Genomic DNA, 16,015 nt, shown 5'->3' on the forward strand with positions numbered 1-16,015 from the left:
TGAAACAACAACGACCGAAGACATGAAGGGGGACCCACAGGCCATTCTACAGCATGCAGTTAACACATTTTGCCTGGTCTTCCAAGTTGCAAGTCCAGGCCTTCCAAGTTGCTGGAGGCCTGCACTTCCCCTCCCCCCTTACCTCCTTTCAGCCTACCATCTCTCAACAGCCCCAGAATTGTGTTTGTTGGCCTTGGAAATTCAATAGCAAAATATTGACACACAAGGATCTGGAACCCCCCTCACTGAGAACAACAGGAACCGGGTGAGAATCACAGCCAAGGGGAAGTGAGCCCATCCAACTGAGAAAACAGTATCAAATCTCTGGAGTTCAAAAGTGAAAGAGCTGGAAATAACCAACACAGGCTGAGGCAAGATGGGGAGGGAGGTAGCCTTCCCTTCTCTCCTTTAAGACACTGCACCCACCTGAAACGAATCCTTTTCTATAGCCACAGTCATCTTTTCGTTGTCACATTTGACTGACAGGGCAACATCCATGCTCCCCTGCACCTCCTCGGCCTCTCTGGGACCAGGAAACAGTTGTATGCTGGGGATGACAGGGTCCTTTGGCCGAGGGATCCCATCTTCTCCCCCTTCCTTCCAGCCTCTCCTGGAGATATCGGGGAAGGGAAAGGGGAAACCTCCGTTTTGGCCTCCCCTTCCCCGGATGCGGGGGTTGTCCAGGGCAGGCAGGTTGCCAGGGTCCAGCAGGATCCGTAGCTCAGGAGGGATGGTATGGACTTCCTCATCTCTCATCTCCTCTGCTGGTAAGAGAAGAAGGCAAAACATCATCAGTGTTTGCTGCAAGGCCACAATCATATCATTAGAGGCAAGAACAGGAAAAATTAGCAACGAATGGGCATGTGTAAAATTACTCTTAACAAGCAATGTATAAAAGAGATGAGGAGCCTGGAAGCCTGAATTCTAGTGCTGATGTTCTTTCTAACTGGTTGAATGGCTTTGGGTAAGTGGTCTACCTCTCTGTGCCTCAGTTTCCCAATTTTTAAGATTAAGAGGTTGGATTAGATCAGTGGTTCTCAACTTTGGCTGCACATTAAAATCACTGTGGGAGCTTAAAAAAGAAAATCCCTAAGCTCAGGCTGCATCCCAGGCCAATTAAAAACTGAACTCTCTTTAAATCATTATGTTTTAAAGCTCCCCATGTGATTCCAATGTGGAGCCAAGATTAAGAACCACTGGATTAGATGATTTCTAAGGCCCTTCAAGCTATACAAATCTACTATTTGAATAAGTTATGTGGGACAATATTATTCCATTCAAATGCCAATGAAATACTTTCCTTGAATCTAGAGATTCTTTAGAACAGTTTCTCTACAGATTTCTTGAAACAGTATTGGTATTTTGAAATGATTTTGCTACCTCCTTTTTTTTTTTTTTTGCGGTACGCGGGCCTCTCACCGCTGTGGCCTCTCCCGTTGCGGAGCACAGGCTCCGAATGCGCAGGCTCAGCGGCCATGGCTCACGGGCCCAGCCGCTCCGCGGCACGTGGGATCCTCCTGGACCGGGGCACGAACCCACGTCCTCTGCATCGGCAGGCGGACTCCCAACCACTGCGCCACCAGGGAAGCCCTGCTACCTCCTTTTTGAGCGCTAAATTCTAACACGTATCTGGGTACCCTGGCCTTTTAGAACCTAGTCCCAAAGGAAGAAAGAAAAAGCTGCTTAGGCACAGTTATTCCTTCAAAGGGAGAGACATATTTCCATACAATCCATACTCATTATTCCGTCATATTTTCAACAATTTAAAGAAAAAAATATTTTCCCAGTATTCTCTACATCTACTATCCAAAGCCAACCGACGTATGCTTGAGGTCAATCCATCTCTGTGGGAGTTGGGAATGAGGATGACAGTGGATGTTGGCTCTCCTTAGATACTATTTTTTTGAAAAGGATGGCACAGTGTATGGGTCCAAAAGAAGTCAGAGGTTTGGAGGTTTTTAATTTGTACTTTGATTTAAAAAAACCCTTCACAACCACCCTTCGAGGTGGGCCTATTGTTTCACTCATATGACTGAGAAGGAATCTGAGGTTCAGAGGTTAAGCAACTTCCAAACAGTGAACAAATGGCAGGGCTGGGACTTGAACCTGTACTCCTAACCTTCATTCTACCGGCACTGCACTCAGTAGTGGTACTGTGTGGTAAGCAAGAGGTCTGGGGATCAGAAAACCTGGGTTTCAAGTCTTACTACCGATCAGATTCTGGAGAACCTTAAGAACTTGTTAAGCCTCTGCTTTCTCCTCCATCAAAGTGGGATAATAACTCCTGCATTCCCTCTGGATGAGTATGCGAAAGCACGAGTACTCAGGACTGTTTTCCTATAAGATCCAGCCTGAATTAAGACTTCTCTCCTGCAGGCCCAGCCCCTCTGTGTATCAGCCAAAAGTGATCATTAGGTACCTCTGAGAAAAGAACCCAGGATAATTTATCCTTAATATAAGCACGGCGAAAGTGATCTATAACTAAGTTTTCCAACACGCAATCAACTCTGTTACAAAAAAATCTATATTAAAGATAATTTCCCCAAAATAATCTAGCACAATTCTATATAACTTTAAGCTTTATAGTGAAAAGTAGTGAATGAATCATTAAAATTTGCAACAGAAAAACAGCACCATATAAGCTGAAATGAGAGTTCCTCATTGGAAAACTCATTTGGGGGATATTTTTTATACAAAAAAAAAAAAAAAATCATACTTACCATTGTTTTCAAGCCGAAGATGAAATCTATTAGCCACAGGAGCCACTGTGTATGATGTTACTGGACTACAGCCATTGTCCAAAGCCCACTTGACCAGACTCTCTTGGGTTGAAGGAATGTCATCTCTTATTGATTTGGTCATTATCATGGATCTTTCACTTTCCTTCCCAAAGCCAATACTGTTAGGAGCCTGAAGACAATAGTAAAATTTCACTCATGAGTGTATGAAATTAAACAGTGCCTTAATATCTGAAACAAATAGATTCTCTATTGTGTATGAAAGAACTATTTCCTCTTTTGATCCCTACTCTCCTTGGGCTGAGAATACTGATGTGAAAATCTGTTAACAGCAGATTAAGAAACTCATGCTGACTGGTTATACCATTTGGGTTGCTTATGTTAATACAAATGGCATAATCATTTTTGTCATTGGTTGATAAACTAATTATCATAAGCATACCTAGTATGTCACTACAGAGCTAATGTTTAAATTTTATTAACACACACACCAAATATGATACCAAACTTTTCCTTATTTTTATTTAAAATTATATATAAAGTATACAGGTGTACATGTTATATTTTCCCCAAATCCTATACCCTAGAGTTAAATGAAAGAAGGCACAACTTAGTTACTTCACTGTGGAGACTATCCCACCTTTGTAAACTACTGAGTTCCACACAGTCAAACAGTCAATGTTCATACTTCATTTATAATTTATGATCAATTTAGGAAGCCTGTAACTGTATACATCTGCCAATTCTATTAACAGAATATGTTCAGATTTTATGGTTTAAAATATTAATTAATTAAGTTACCATCCCTCTAAGTACATATATATATATATATACACACACACACATATATATTTTAAACATCTTTATTGGAGTATAATTGCTTCACAATGTTGTGTTATTTTCTGCTTTATAACAAAGTGAATCAGCTATACTTATACATGTATCCCCATATCTCCATCCTCTTGCGTCTCCCTCCCACCCTCCCTATCCCACCCCTCTAGGTGGTCCCAAAACACCGAGCTGATCTCCCTGTGCTATGTGGCTGCTTCTCACTAGCTATCTATCTTACATTTGGTAGTGTATATATGTCCATGCCACTCTCTCACTTCATCCCAGCTTACCCTTCCCCCCATCCTGTGTCCTCAAGTCAATTCTCTACATCTGTGTCTTTATTCCTGTCCTGTCCCTAGGTTCTTCATAACCTTTTTTAGATTCCATATATATGTGTTAGCATATGATATTTGTTTTCTCTTTCTGACTTACTTCACTCTGTATGACAGACTCTAGGTCCATCCATCTCACTACAAATAACTCAATTTCATTTCTTTTTATGGCTGAGTAATATTCCATTGTGTATAGTACCAATATTTTTATCCGGCAGTACAAGTAACTGTTAAAATTAACTTTCACTTGGTAATCAGTTACAAACTTAAAACTGAATGACAGAAATCTTTCCAGGAAAGGATATAAAAGGACTCTGAGTAACAAGGACATGGAAGGTAAATTTCACATCACCTTCTGATCCTACAGCAGTGATCTTCTCAGACGGTGAGGGAGCTGAATGCTGCAGGGGGCACCCCAAAGGGAAGTCACCACATTTTCAACAACTGCTCCAACAGGGCTGGAAGGCCCTTCCAGCAGGCAGATTATGCCATCTCATGCCATATAAAAATCACTTTAATTTCCATGCCCAATTATTTTCTTCTGCATACATGCAGCATTTTTCCTAAATTCCCCATTTGTTTCCCATTCTGTTTGCCCCTAACATGACTAAATATTAATCCTTTCCCACTGTAAAACCATAGAAGATTCACAGCCTCTAAGTTCTCTTGGCCTCTCTGGTTGTGAGATATTGGCTGAGGACACACATTTTCAATTCAAAGCTTAAAGGATCTCACCCAGTATATTCTTCTACTACCCAAAGTGCTTATCTGAGGAAAAACTGCCAGACTGGCCAGTCACAGTGATGCATGCAAGGGACCACAGAGAGCTTTAACCAAGTTCTGTAGCCATTTGCAAAAAAAACCTCAGTTTCACAGGTTTGGATTATTCTATTCTTACTGGGATTCAGAGAAAACTCCTTCAGAGAAAATTCCTTAGGGAAAGGGAAAGAAGAAACGAAGGGAGAGAGGGAGGAAGGAAGGAAAGAAGGAAACTAAAATGAAGTAAAGAAGGATCCAATTTGTTCTTAGAACTTCTTATTCACTGAGTCAATAGCATTTTCTTCAGCACAGCTTCTTCCAGCCTTTCAAGGTAGCCTGTTGTTTTGACTGGCTGGAGTTGCAACATTGGCCTAAACAATACCGCTTGGCCTCATCTGCACTAGTCTTTCATGTTGTTGGACAGCTGAGAAAATACTGTATTTCCAGAATACTATCATCATAACTGCCACCTATCCTTTTTGTAACAATATGGAATGACTTGTTTCCACCTTTCCACATTAACTCTAGGAGCTGTCAGTACAACTCATACTCATGACACCTCGTGACTTACAAGGCTAGAAATCTACCTACGCATTCGTAAAGCAGCAAGGTTTGGGACAATGGCAGGCAAGTTGGTTCCCGGCAATGAGTGAATTCCTCATCCTGTATTTCTGGGAGTCCCCAGGCTTTTTCAAGGCCTCAGTATAGCTACTTCCTATGGGAGTGTTCAAGGAGGTCTCAAATACCACCGCCATCTCCCACTCGTATCTTCACAAAGGACGATGAGCTAAGTAGAGTCTGAGTGGCTTCCCCTCTCTCCCACCACCCAACACACCTGCATCAAAACTGCTGATGTCTGGGAGGGGGCATCTGGGGGACGGGTTAGGCAGAGAGTTGTGCATATTCCCACTGGGATTAAAAAATGTCTTTTCTAAGAATAAACTCACTATTTCCAAACTTGAAGCCCTGAGGCCATATGAAATAATACAACAGGAAATTTCTAACAAGTTATCTCCATCTATTCTTTTATGTGTTGGAGGTTCTTCCAAAATGTGATTATGCATGGTCCATAAGGGCCCTGAATTAAAAGCCAGAGCTGGGCATGGCGATGTAATGTGGACACTTGTAGTAGTCCCGTCTGGCTCCAGCACACAACCCTTTGTGTCTCTTAGGACCATCCTGTCTTTTGGAGGGTGCATTCTACCCAGGTCCCATTCCTGACACACATATACACACACGCGCGCGCGCCTATGTTTTGTTTTGGTTTGGTTTTTTAATTGGGGTATAGTTGCTTTACAATGTTGTGTTAGTTTCTGCTGTACAACGAAGTGAATCAGCTACATGTATACATATATCCCCTCCCTCTTGGACCTCCCTCCCACCCCCCCCATCCCACCCATATAGGTCATCACAGAGCACCGAGCTGAGCTCCCTGTGCTGTACAGCAGGTTCCCACTAGCATCTGTTTCACACATGGCAGCGCACATACGTCAATCCCAATCTCCCAATTCGCCCCACCCCACCCCCGCCCGGTGTCCACACATCCGTTCTCTATGTCTGCATGCTCTTCTTTAAATTTACCCCATCAAGTTCCATACAATTCTTTTAGTGGACATTTGTCTTTGTCTTCACTTTGTTAATTGCTCCTACAGACAAACTTTTAAAGAGTTGTTAATAGAAGGAAGATGAACCCTCCTTTTTATGGCAGGCACTGTGCTAAGAGCTTTACATGTGTTATTTAATTCTCCTCCAAAATATAAGGACTGGGCATTACTATTCCTTTCTAGAGAAGGGGAACCTGAGGCTCACAGAAGCTACGTAGTACATGTAGCTGAGAACTCACCATGTGCAGGCAGTATGCTGAGTGCTTTAGATGAAATACCCAGGACACACTTAACAAATACTTGTTGAATGAATGAATGGACTCTGCTAAACCTCACAAGAACTCTCTAGGTGAGTATTATCATCGTACCCATTTCACAGGAAAGGAAACAGACCCAGAATTTAATGAGACTGCCCAGTATCAACTGGGAGTAATGGCAATTGGAAATGGGATTTGAATCCAGCCCTTTCTGGCCCCAAAGCCAGGATTCTTTCCACTCCACCCTTTTATTAGCAGCCTTTTATTAGCAGGTAACTATTCCTCCCAGCACAGTCAGAATTCACATCTGAGACAGCAGTTAAGAAATCACAAAGCATGAAACTGGTTGGGAGAATAAAAAAGAACATCATGAAACATTACCTAATTGTTTAGCAATGTTGTCATGCATTGTCCAAAATTGGCCTGGAACAGGAGTACGGCCAAGGAGAGCAATATAAACAGATCTTGCACTGGGATGAGCAATCTCATTTCTAGCCTTTCTGATTCATATGAGAAGTGGGGATGTTCAAAGTGAACTCCAGGACGGCCATGGACCAGGCACACATACTCAGGGAGAGAAAGAGCCATTGAAGGGTCAGGGCCAAAAGAACATTTACACAAGAACTCCAGCAGGGAATTAAAATGTACCGTATGTTTTTGCCTTTCAAAGCATGATTCCCTTTCCTGTTTTTGTTATTCTGAAATTAAAAACATTTGGTTGGTGTGCCAGGCAGCAAAGGCCGCAGACACCCCTGGTCACCAACACCCCTCAGGCCATGCCACGGAAGACAATCAAAACAGCTCTGACTTCAGAAAATCACTGCTGGGCTCTGTGCTCAATACCAAATTAATGTATCACCATTACACATGACGGCTCACTGGGATCCTCTCAAAGTTAAAAAAAAAAAAAACAACAACCCCACAGGAACCAGAAATGATTACTTTAAAATTATGATGTGTGTGCTCATGGCTTTGCCCGATGCCCCTGGCAAATGCTTGTACATGACGCTGCCCAGGGGACCGTTGGCTCTGTCACTGCATTATCACACGGAAGGTGCCATGAATGAATAATACCAACGCCAAAGGTATCCCTCTCCCCAAATAGTGAAAACGTAAAACCCACTCCAGTTGATTCAATGCAGGTACTGAAAGAGGAATTGGCCACGGTTTTTATAAAAGAAAATGCACAAAAATTTGAGCCCACGAAAGAGATGCTAAAGAGGTGATTATCTTCTTAAAAATGAGGAGGGGCAATTCTTCTTTAACTTTCAATATAATTTGCTCCAATGTTCTGTCAAAGAGTTATCTCCCTAAAGACTTGAAAAAGATTTATTTTACCAAATTTCAACATTCATCTTTTCAGGAAACTAGCTACTGTTTGCCTGTCATGCCACCCAGCTAAACTTCTTAAGTATATTTCCTTCATGAAATATAATGCTTAGGGAACAGGCTGGGGGATGCTTTTCCAGCATCCTCTCACTAACCTCTCCATGGCTATAATGCTTTTATCAGTGTTTCACCCTTAGAAGCAAGCAAAAAAGACATGCCAATACCAAGTATTTATCTCAAAAAGAAAAATGGGCTGGAGTCAGCTGATTTCCCACAGCTTCCTTCAGTACCCAACCCCAAAGTGAGAGCTGAAATTTAGGACCATGACACTGAGGCCCCTACAGGGCTCTCAGCCATGAAAGGCTTGTGTTCATTATTTTATACTTACTAAGTCTGGGAAGCACACTAATACATTCCAGGAATTTCACAAATGAGGCAAGTGGGGTCCAGAGAGGTTAAGGAGCTTGCCCAAGGTCAGAGTTTGTAAATGGCAGAGTCTGAACTTAAATCTGGGTCTGTACTGACCCCAAAGACCATGTTTTTAACTACCACCCCGCCCGCCCTTGTCAGGAGAAGCCAAGGAGCAGCCTCTTTTATAAAGTGAAAAATAACAGAGAGAAACTTCACAAAAATACAAACACAGCTTAAATTACCACCATTCATCAAAACAAAGAAACACTTAACTAACTTACGATAACTTTCAGGTTTCCCTTAATATCAAAAGATTTGATCACCCAGTTGACAGACTTTTTGCACTTCAAGATCAGGACGAGATCTTTGACCACCTCAGGATCCTTTCGAGAAGGTCTTATGTCAATTATGATATCCACCTGGAAAGCACTGTGAATGGAAAACAAAGGCAGAGTTAGGACCCAAATGCCAGAAAGTTGCAACTATCTTCCCCTCTTCCAAGTCTTCATGTTTCCAGCGTCTGGCCAGTTGATTAAAAAGCTGGAGTTGATCCCAGGCAAATGACATGTGCAAAACAGATTGTTAGTGCACACATAACAAAATGGTTTTACATAACAATAGAAAAATATGCCTGTGGACAATTAGCCACTAAACTTTTTCTCTTTGTTGAAAAAAGAAAAAAAAGGTGGTTACTTAATGCAGCCACTTTTTTTGTTTTTGTTTTTAACATCTTCACTGGAGTATAATTGCTTTACAGTGGTGTGTTAGTTTCTGCTGTATAACAAAGTGAATCAGCTATACGTATACATAGATCCCCATATCTCCTCCCTCTTGTGTCTCCCTCCCACCCTCCCTATCCCACCCCTCCAGGTGGACGCAAAGCAGAGCTGATCTCTCTGTGATTTCCCTGTATGATGCGGCAGCCACTGTTTGAAATGGACGTGAACAAACCCGGAGAGTTCACTTCTGAAGCAGAACTGCTGCTTTTTCAGCCTCCAGCACCTTTGATGTGTAACATTCTATGCTCAAAATCCTTCAGAGCAGTAGTGGGCGGCAGTTTGGTGAGTGGGATGACAGGGTGGATGGAAGAGGGAGGCAGTAAAGCAGTGAGGAAGCTTCAGAATAAAATAAGAGGCAGAAGGCTAGAGAATTTCTTGACTTATATAAGGTGTGCTTAAGCCATTAACATTTGTCACAAAATCATATCTGCATTTACTTTCCCAAACTTCTGGATATACAGTTATTAAAATAAAAAAACAGATGGTCAACCAAGTGATTACTGGAAAATTAATGAATACAATCCAAACTTCTAAGAATCCAGTATAAAAGAGAATTTTTACCAAACAATAACATCTCTGTCATTCTGGATTTAGGGGAAAGTCTTTATTTCCATCTTGGTTTTACACACTTGTAAACCGTAAAATGAATGATATACAGTACTCAAATGAAGCCTCAGGCTTATATCTAAGCACATATGCCAGATCGCTTCTATTCCCATTCCCTTTTAATTTTCCACAAATTCTTTACATGGAACAGAATTCCATTTCCAACCCTACCAAAACCGATTGGTAGTTTAATCACTTTTGAAATCAAAGTTTCATTAGAATTTTAACTGTGAAATCCTTCTATAATATAAATTTACATTTTAACTCACTAGTCCCCAAGAAATGCAGGTGAAAGTGGGAGAAAGGCCTACACTCTCCCTTTTCTTTCTTTCTTTCTTAAATTCCACAATCATTCTTGATAGAGTTAAATTTCCAGTCCTGGGGCAGGACGGTGGGGGTGAGAGAGAGAGAGGTAAGTGGTATCTAATGGCTCTTTGGTGTGTCACCATGAAGGGCCACTCCTCTGATACACACACACACACACACACATTCACACACAGATTTAAACAGTTATGAGTGCAAAAGTGCTCTGAGGACACTATAAACAGGAATCTGTTAAAAAACATAATATTAAAAAAAACCACATAATATTGTCAAAATAATAATTATGTCAACAAGGCACATTTTGTAATTTTCTTAACAGGGATAACCTCAGTCAAAGGAGATAATAATGGAGTAAGAGTGACTGTTCTATAACTAGTACAGTCCACCCTCTGTATCTGCAGGTTCCACATCTGAAGATTCAACCAACCACGGATGGAAAATATTGGGAAAAAAAAAAATTCCAGGAAGTTCCAGAAAGTAAAACTTGAATTTGCCACATGCAGGCAACTATTTACATTGTATTTACAACTATTTACATATTGTATTAGGTATGATAAGTAATCTAGAGACGATTTAAAGTACACAGGAGAATGTGCGTAGGTTATATGCAAATACTATGCCATTTTATACAAAGGACTTGAGCATCTATGGGTTTTGGTATCCGAGGGAGATCTGAAACCAACCTCCCACAGACACCAATGGACGACTATACCAAGAAGTTCAAATTAGGCTTCAGAACTCATCTGGGATATATGGGATCTAGAGACAGATGCAGAAAATAAAATATGACACTGGTACCTTTACTCCCTTCTTCAAAGCTTCTGTGAATCTCACCCAAAGCATCAGTGGCTTCCTCCCCCTCACACGAGGGAGGGCTAAGCCTCTCCCTGTCTCAAGTCATATCAGATCTTTGTTTTCATCTCTTAGTTCAGAAAACACACACAACACACACACACTCACACTCACACTCACCTGTAGGGGTTAGAGTTGGGGGTGATTAGCTCAATGATGTGTACTTCCTTATCTCGGGGCTGGCTGGATATCACACACCCTTCTGCAGCTTTGGGCTGAAGGTACCCGGCAAGGTAATTGAGGGAGAGAAAATTCTTCCCTATGTTGCACGTGGGAGGGAACACTTGATCTGAAAGTAAAAAAACACATTGAACTACATGGTAACCAGACTCAAAGGAGAGAAGATAACAGTGACACTGGGCAAGTGCAGGACACAGGAAATCACAAGCTTGTGTCCTGAAATGCATGGTCACCAGTGGCCTCCTACTGACCAACTTTAGTGGCCTCTTTTGGTCTAAATTCTCTCCTTTCCTGTTCTCTTTGATTCTGCTTTGTCCTCACCCATTTCCTCTGACCTACCTTTCAGCCTCTCACTAGTTCCTCGTCTGCTCATCCTTTAAACACCAGTGGTCCTCAATCTTTGGTGCATATCAGAATCCACCTGTTTGGACCCCACCCCAGAGAGTCTGATTCAGAAGATCTAGGTGGGACCTAGGAAGCTTTCTTTTTGAAAAGCTCCATAGTTAATCCTGATATAAACCAAGACTAAGAATCTCAGTTCCTTCCTCAACTCTCTTTTTATTTCGTTTTCTTCCTAGATGATCTCAATCACTCCCACGGCTCCAATTTATACCTAGATCATGACTCCTGAGCTGCAGACCTGCATTGTCATCTGCCTACCAAGCACCTTCCACCCAAAAATCCAATAGATATTTTAGTCAGCATACTCAACACTGAATCCAATGACCTACCCTATCCCCAAACATGCTCCTCTTTGGATATTTGCTACTTCAATTAATAGAAGAACCAGCAACCTAACTAATTCTCTGGTGCACGGTGTAGAATTAATCATTCCTTCATATTTATCCCTCAAAGCAATTTATACTCTAAAAGCTGAAGGTAACAGTTTGAGGGAAACAGTGAGGGCAGACCTCTACTCTTTCCCATAATCCTGACACAGACAGCGAATGTTTACATGGCACTTTACAGTTTATAAGGTGCTTTCATAAACATTATCTGATTGTGCTGAGGGCTGTTCATCACCTCCACCAGGGAAAGCGATGCAATTACTAACAGTCTGAAGATACTCCCCCAACGGCACATGATGCTTACACAGCACCATGGCTGATGGGATTTCCATTTAGTGGTTTAAATGTTTAAACAGGACTTGAAACTGCTGGCAGTGTGACAGCTGGGACCAATGTCAAGGAAGTTCTAGGTGTAGTAAGCTTTATTCAGAAGGGGTAATTAATCAGAGCCCTGGCACTCTAATGAAACAGACTTCTGCCTTTTTCATTTAATGGACAGCACGCCAGGGTTCAGATTCATATGCAAGTCTCACTTAGGAGTGAGGAATCAGCCCGGGAGTTCCCAAGATTGGGTTGACAGTGCCCTCCCCTGCCTGCCCAACTGTGCAGCCTCCCCTCTACTGAAGCTCACAACATACATTGTGGCATCCTGGCTCCGTGCACCATGGCACCCCCAGTGCCACCCCTAGAACAGAGGGGACCAGAGGAGTTCACGAGGCCCCTGCTTGGAGGCTCGCTTCAAGAAAGTGTTGGCTCTGCATTCTGTATTCTTCCCTAAAGACCCCCTCAGAGAGAAGAGGCCAGGGCTCTGCCGACTCGGGCCGCCGGAGCAGCCTCCCCTCCACATCTGCTGAGGGTTTTGCCAGATGAGCAGATGAGGAACGCACACCCTGCAGCTGCAGCCCTGCGGATGCCTCCCCCAGATCACAGGACAGAAGATGATATTGGGGTGGCAAGGCTGAAACTTAATCAAGAATCAGAGGGTGGATGTATGGGCCCAGGACAGGTCAGTCTGGAACTCAAGAGACTAGGACCCTCCTGGGACTCTGGCCCGTATACCCAGTTCATAGGTGGGCCTGGGGTGCATCTGGCACATAATAGAGTAGGCACATGGCATAGGTTTCCTGAATTAACAATGGTGTGAGATTTGAGACAAATAACAAAACACTCACCCACATTGTGACCCTCCAAAGCCACCAGGAAAGCTTTAATTGTTTAAAAGTTGATGTTGTTAAGGGCTTAAGTCCCAGTTGCCATTGTCACTAAGGTGAATAAGCTGATCACTTTTTGTTGTGCGTGCATGCATGTGTGTGGTTTTTTTTTTCCCCCCAAATGACCTTCCGCATGCCTGGCATCAAAACTTACACCAACTGCCAAGCAGAAAGGAAACCACAAAGGGGAATCCCCGGGTAGAAACCTGGCAAGTTTGGGGGAGGGGGGAAGTCACATGCTTATTTGTATTTTAGGAAAGGATTGACAAACCACTTTGAGAGCTAGAATAATATACTCTAAGAACCTGGGAGGTAATGTAAACACCTCATGCTGCCGTTATAGAAACTGAGGCTCCGGTGGTAGGTAAATCAGAGTGTTGCTTGAAGCCTCACAGGTAATGAGACCAGCTGGGATAAGAACCGAAAGCCCTCAGTTCTTCCACTCTAAGCATATAGGTTAGAGCAGTAGTTCTCAAACGTTAGCAAGCAACAGAATCACCTAGAGTGCTTGCTAAAACACTGATGGCTGGACCCCAGGGTTTTCAATTCACTTGGTCTGGGGTGGGCCCAAGAACCAGCATTTCTATAAGTTCCCAGGTGATAAGGATGCTGCTGGGGTGGGGACCACACTTTGAGAACCACTGGGGAAAGAACAAGAGGAGGCTCATGGCCTAGGATTCCCGACTCAGTTGGGTAGAGACAGGTCAGGTTCTGGGAAACCAGTGGATGAGGTTTGTTCAGCAGAGTCCAATCCATGGTGATAGACAACATCGCCTGTGGTCCACCAACCTAACCAAGGACCCTCACTCTCCCAGCTGCTCCTCTCCATGGTATGGGCCAGTGACTTATACCCAACTGGTGGCTGGAGTCAAGTTTCAGGGGCTCCAAAGGTGTCGCCAAGGAGTTAAACAGTTTTTACTGGGTGGGACACCAGGTCCTTAAAGTTCTTCCCTGATCCAGTGTGCAGCCTTGGGGAAGTCATGGAACCCCTCACTCCTGTACACAGAAGCACATGCACCAGAAAGAGAAAGGAGCCCAACATTCTACATGTTACCATAACACATATTCTTATTCTAACACATTCCAGGGGGGTAATCAATATTCAATCAATATGCACCAGAATTCTGCTTCAGAAATAGAGACTGTTGGTCAGGGCTTAGAACCTTTATTAAAAGAGACTTTTTGTTTTATCCCAATAGGACTTGACCTCTATGCTTAGCTGCCTGAATACCATGAGAGTTTAGTAACAAACTTCAACTTTTTGAACCCAGTTCTCGTCTAAAACTCTTCCTCCCTCTACTCAACTAAACAAGTCTGCCCATCCAGGTAACCTACTTTCACGTTTAGGTTACGCTTATTTGGCTAAGACTTAAAATGCAGCATCAGGAAATAAGCATTAGACTCAAAGGTCAGGAAACCTGAGTTTGGGTTCTAGTTTTGTCACTTGCTAGTAATGTGGATATGAGCAAGTTAGGTTAACCCTCTACCAACCCCTCTGCAAAATGGTGGAAATAACGGTTTTCTCCTAGGATTACTGGCAGGGTTAAGTGGGGTGCATGTGAAGGCACCTGATATGGCCTCTGCACAGAGCACACACTCAACTTCAGTGTCCACCTCTTCCTGCATCTATATTAAACATCCCAGATCCAAAAAAGGGCTGGGAACTAGCATTCAATAATTCACTTGTGCTGCCACGCTGCCTGTGGAAGAGGTGACAATTGCTGTAGGTTTCAAAAGAAAGCAGATGGACCCTGAGGACCTGAAATGCCATTTTCACACAATCACCTGACTGTAACAAGGACCCATTCACAAGAGTTGTTATTTCCAGTAACTTATTCGGGAGCTCCTCAACTAAAAATAATGATTAAAAAGTTATTTAAGAAATAATATGCTTTCAAAGCTGAGTCACCAGATATTTATATCCCTCTGCAAGGCAAGGAAATTAAAATGGGCAATTTCTTATCAAGGCTAAACAGTTCCTTTCTCCAATAATTTGTCCTTGTAACAGGCATTAGTATTAAAAAATATTTTCAAACACTTTTCCTCTGCTATTGTCCAAAACTTAACTGATGTCTCGAGGCCATAAAGCTGACATTGGCTTCAAATGTCTACAGAATTATAAGTGGGAGGAAGCTCTAACTGTTGACCCATCCTGCTAACTCTTCGTGCATTCCATCAGGTATTCCCTCCTTTCCCACACCTCAGCTTCTCGGCCTCCACTCACTTCTTCTAACTTCTGTGCATGGGTGTCTTCTAAATTCTGCACAACCACCTTCTCCTCTCTCAGCCAGGCTACTCCCCACTTCTCCCCCATTACCGGGTCTGTTTCCTCAGAAGGAAAAAGGGAAGGAGGGGATGTGGTGGTGAGTAGGCCCCAGTGATCCCTCAGGTCCCTGCCAGCTCCAACAATCTGTAATTCTATAATTCCCTGCCCTAACCACCTGGTCTCAGAAAAGAAAAAAACTGACTGTCATAAATCAGTCAGTAATGGATGCCGCATAAAATTTACCTTCCCCCACTTTAATATAAATGTTTCTTGCTATCTTGAGTTCAGTGAATGAAGTAACTGCTCCATATTCCTTTCGGGCCCAATTTAACAGATGCTCATTTCCATGCGGGAAGCTTCTTTCCTCTGTTTCTGCTGACAAGGAGAAGTTTCCTGATGAAAAATGGACCACAGAACCCTCAGACACCTAGAAGAAATAGAATTGCATATTTAATGTGGTGCAGTCACCCAGAGCTGAATCATAATTAGTGAAAGAACTAATCAGACAATTAATGGGTATTTGTCAATCCAACCTCTTCCCTTTGTTAGAGAGGCGCATCATCTTTTTTCAGCAGCTGATTCAAGAAACAATCACAAGCCTACCTTCTTCCAGGTAAAGACAAAACTACACACAAGGCAGGATGTCCTTTTGAATTTTTAAAGAACTTTGTGATGAGAGAGTGCATTGTGAGGAATCATGAGACTTACCACTATTTTCCAGATACCTAAATTGAAGGCCAACCTTTCA

General features: G+C 42.7%; 1 protein-coding gene across 6 annotated transcripts in view; it reads right to left on the reverse strand.

Annotated features, from left to right (window-relative positions):
- The window catches only part of TGFBR3 (transforming growth factor beta receptor 3), a 218,124-nt gene that overhangs the window by 48,341 nt on the left and 153,768 nt on the right, over positions 1–16,015 (reverse strand). For 4 of the 6 annotated variants that reach the window (XR_009521249.1, XR_009521253.1, XM_060025502.1 and 1 more), the window contains exons 5-9: positions 15,511–15,694; positions 10,943–11,111; positions 8,543–8,690; positions 2,721–2,910; positions 427–764 (exon numbers count right to left, since the gene is read on the reverse strand). Coding sequence is in view for 4 of the 6 variants with exons in the window: in XM_060025502.1 (XP_059881485.1) it covers positions 427–764; positions 2,721–2,910; positions 8,543–8,690; positions 10,943–11,111; positions 15,511–15,694 (1,029 nt within the window). In the remaining 2 variants the exon portion in view is untranslated. The remainder of the gene's footprint in view (positions 1–426; positions 765–2,720; positions 2,911–8,542; positions 8,691–10,942; positions 11,112–15,510; positions 15,695–16,015) is intronic. The other 2 variants (XM_060025520.1, XM_060025512.1) reach the window with 1 other exon arrangement.

The sequence above is a fragment of the Delphinus delphis genome, chromosome 1, assembly GCF_949987515.2.
Source record: "Delphinus delphis chromosome 1, mDelDel1.2, whole genome shotgun sequence".
Lineage (NCBI taxonomy): Eukaryota > Metazoa > Chordata > Mammalia > Artiodactyla > Delphinidae > Delphinus > Delphinus delphis.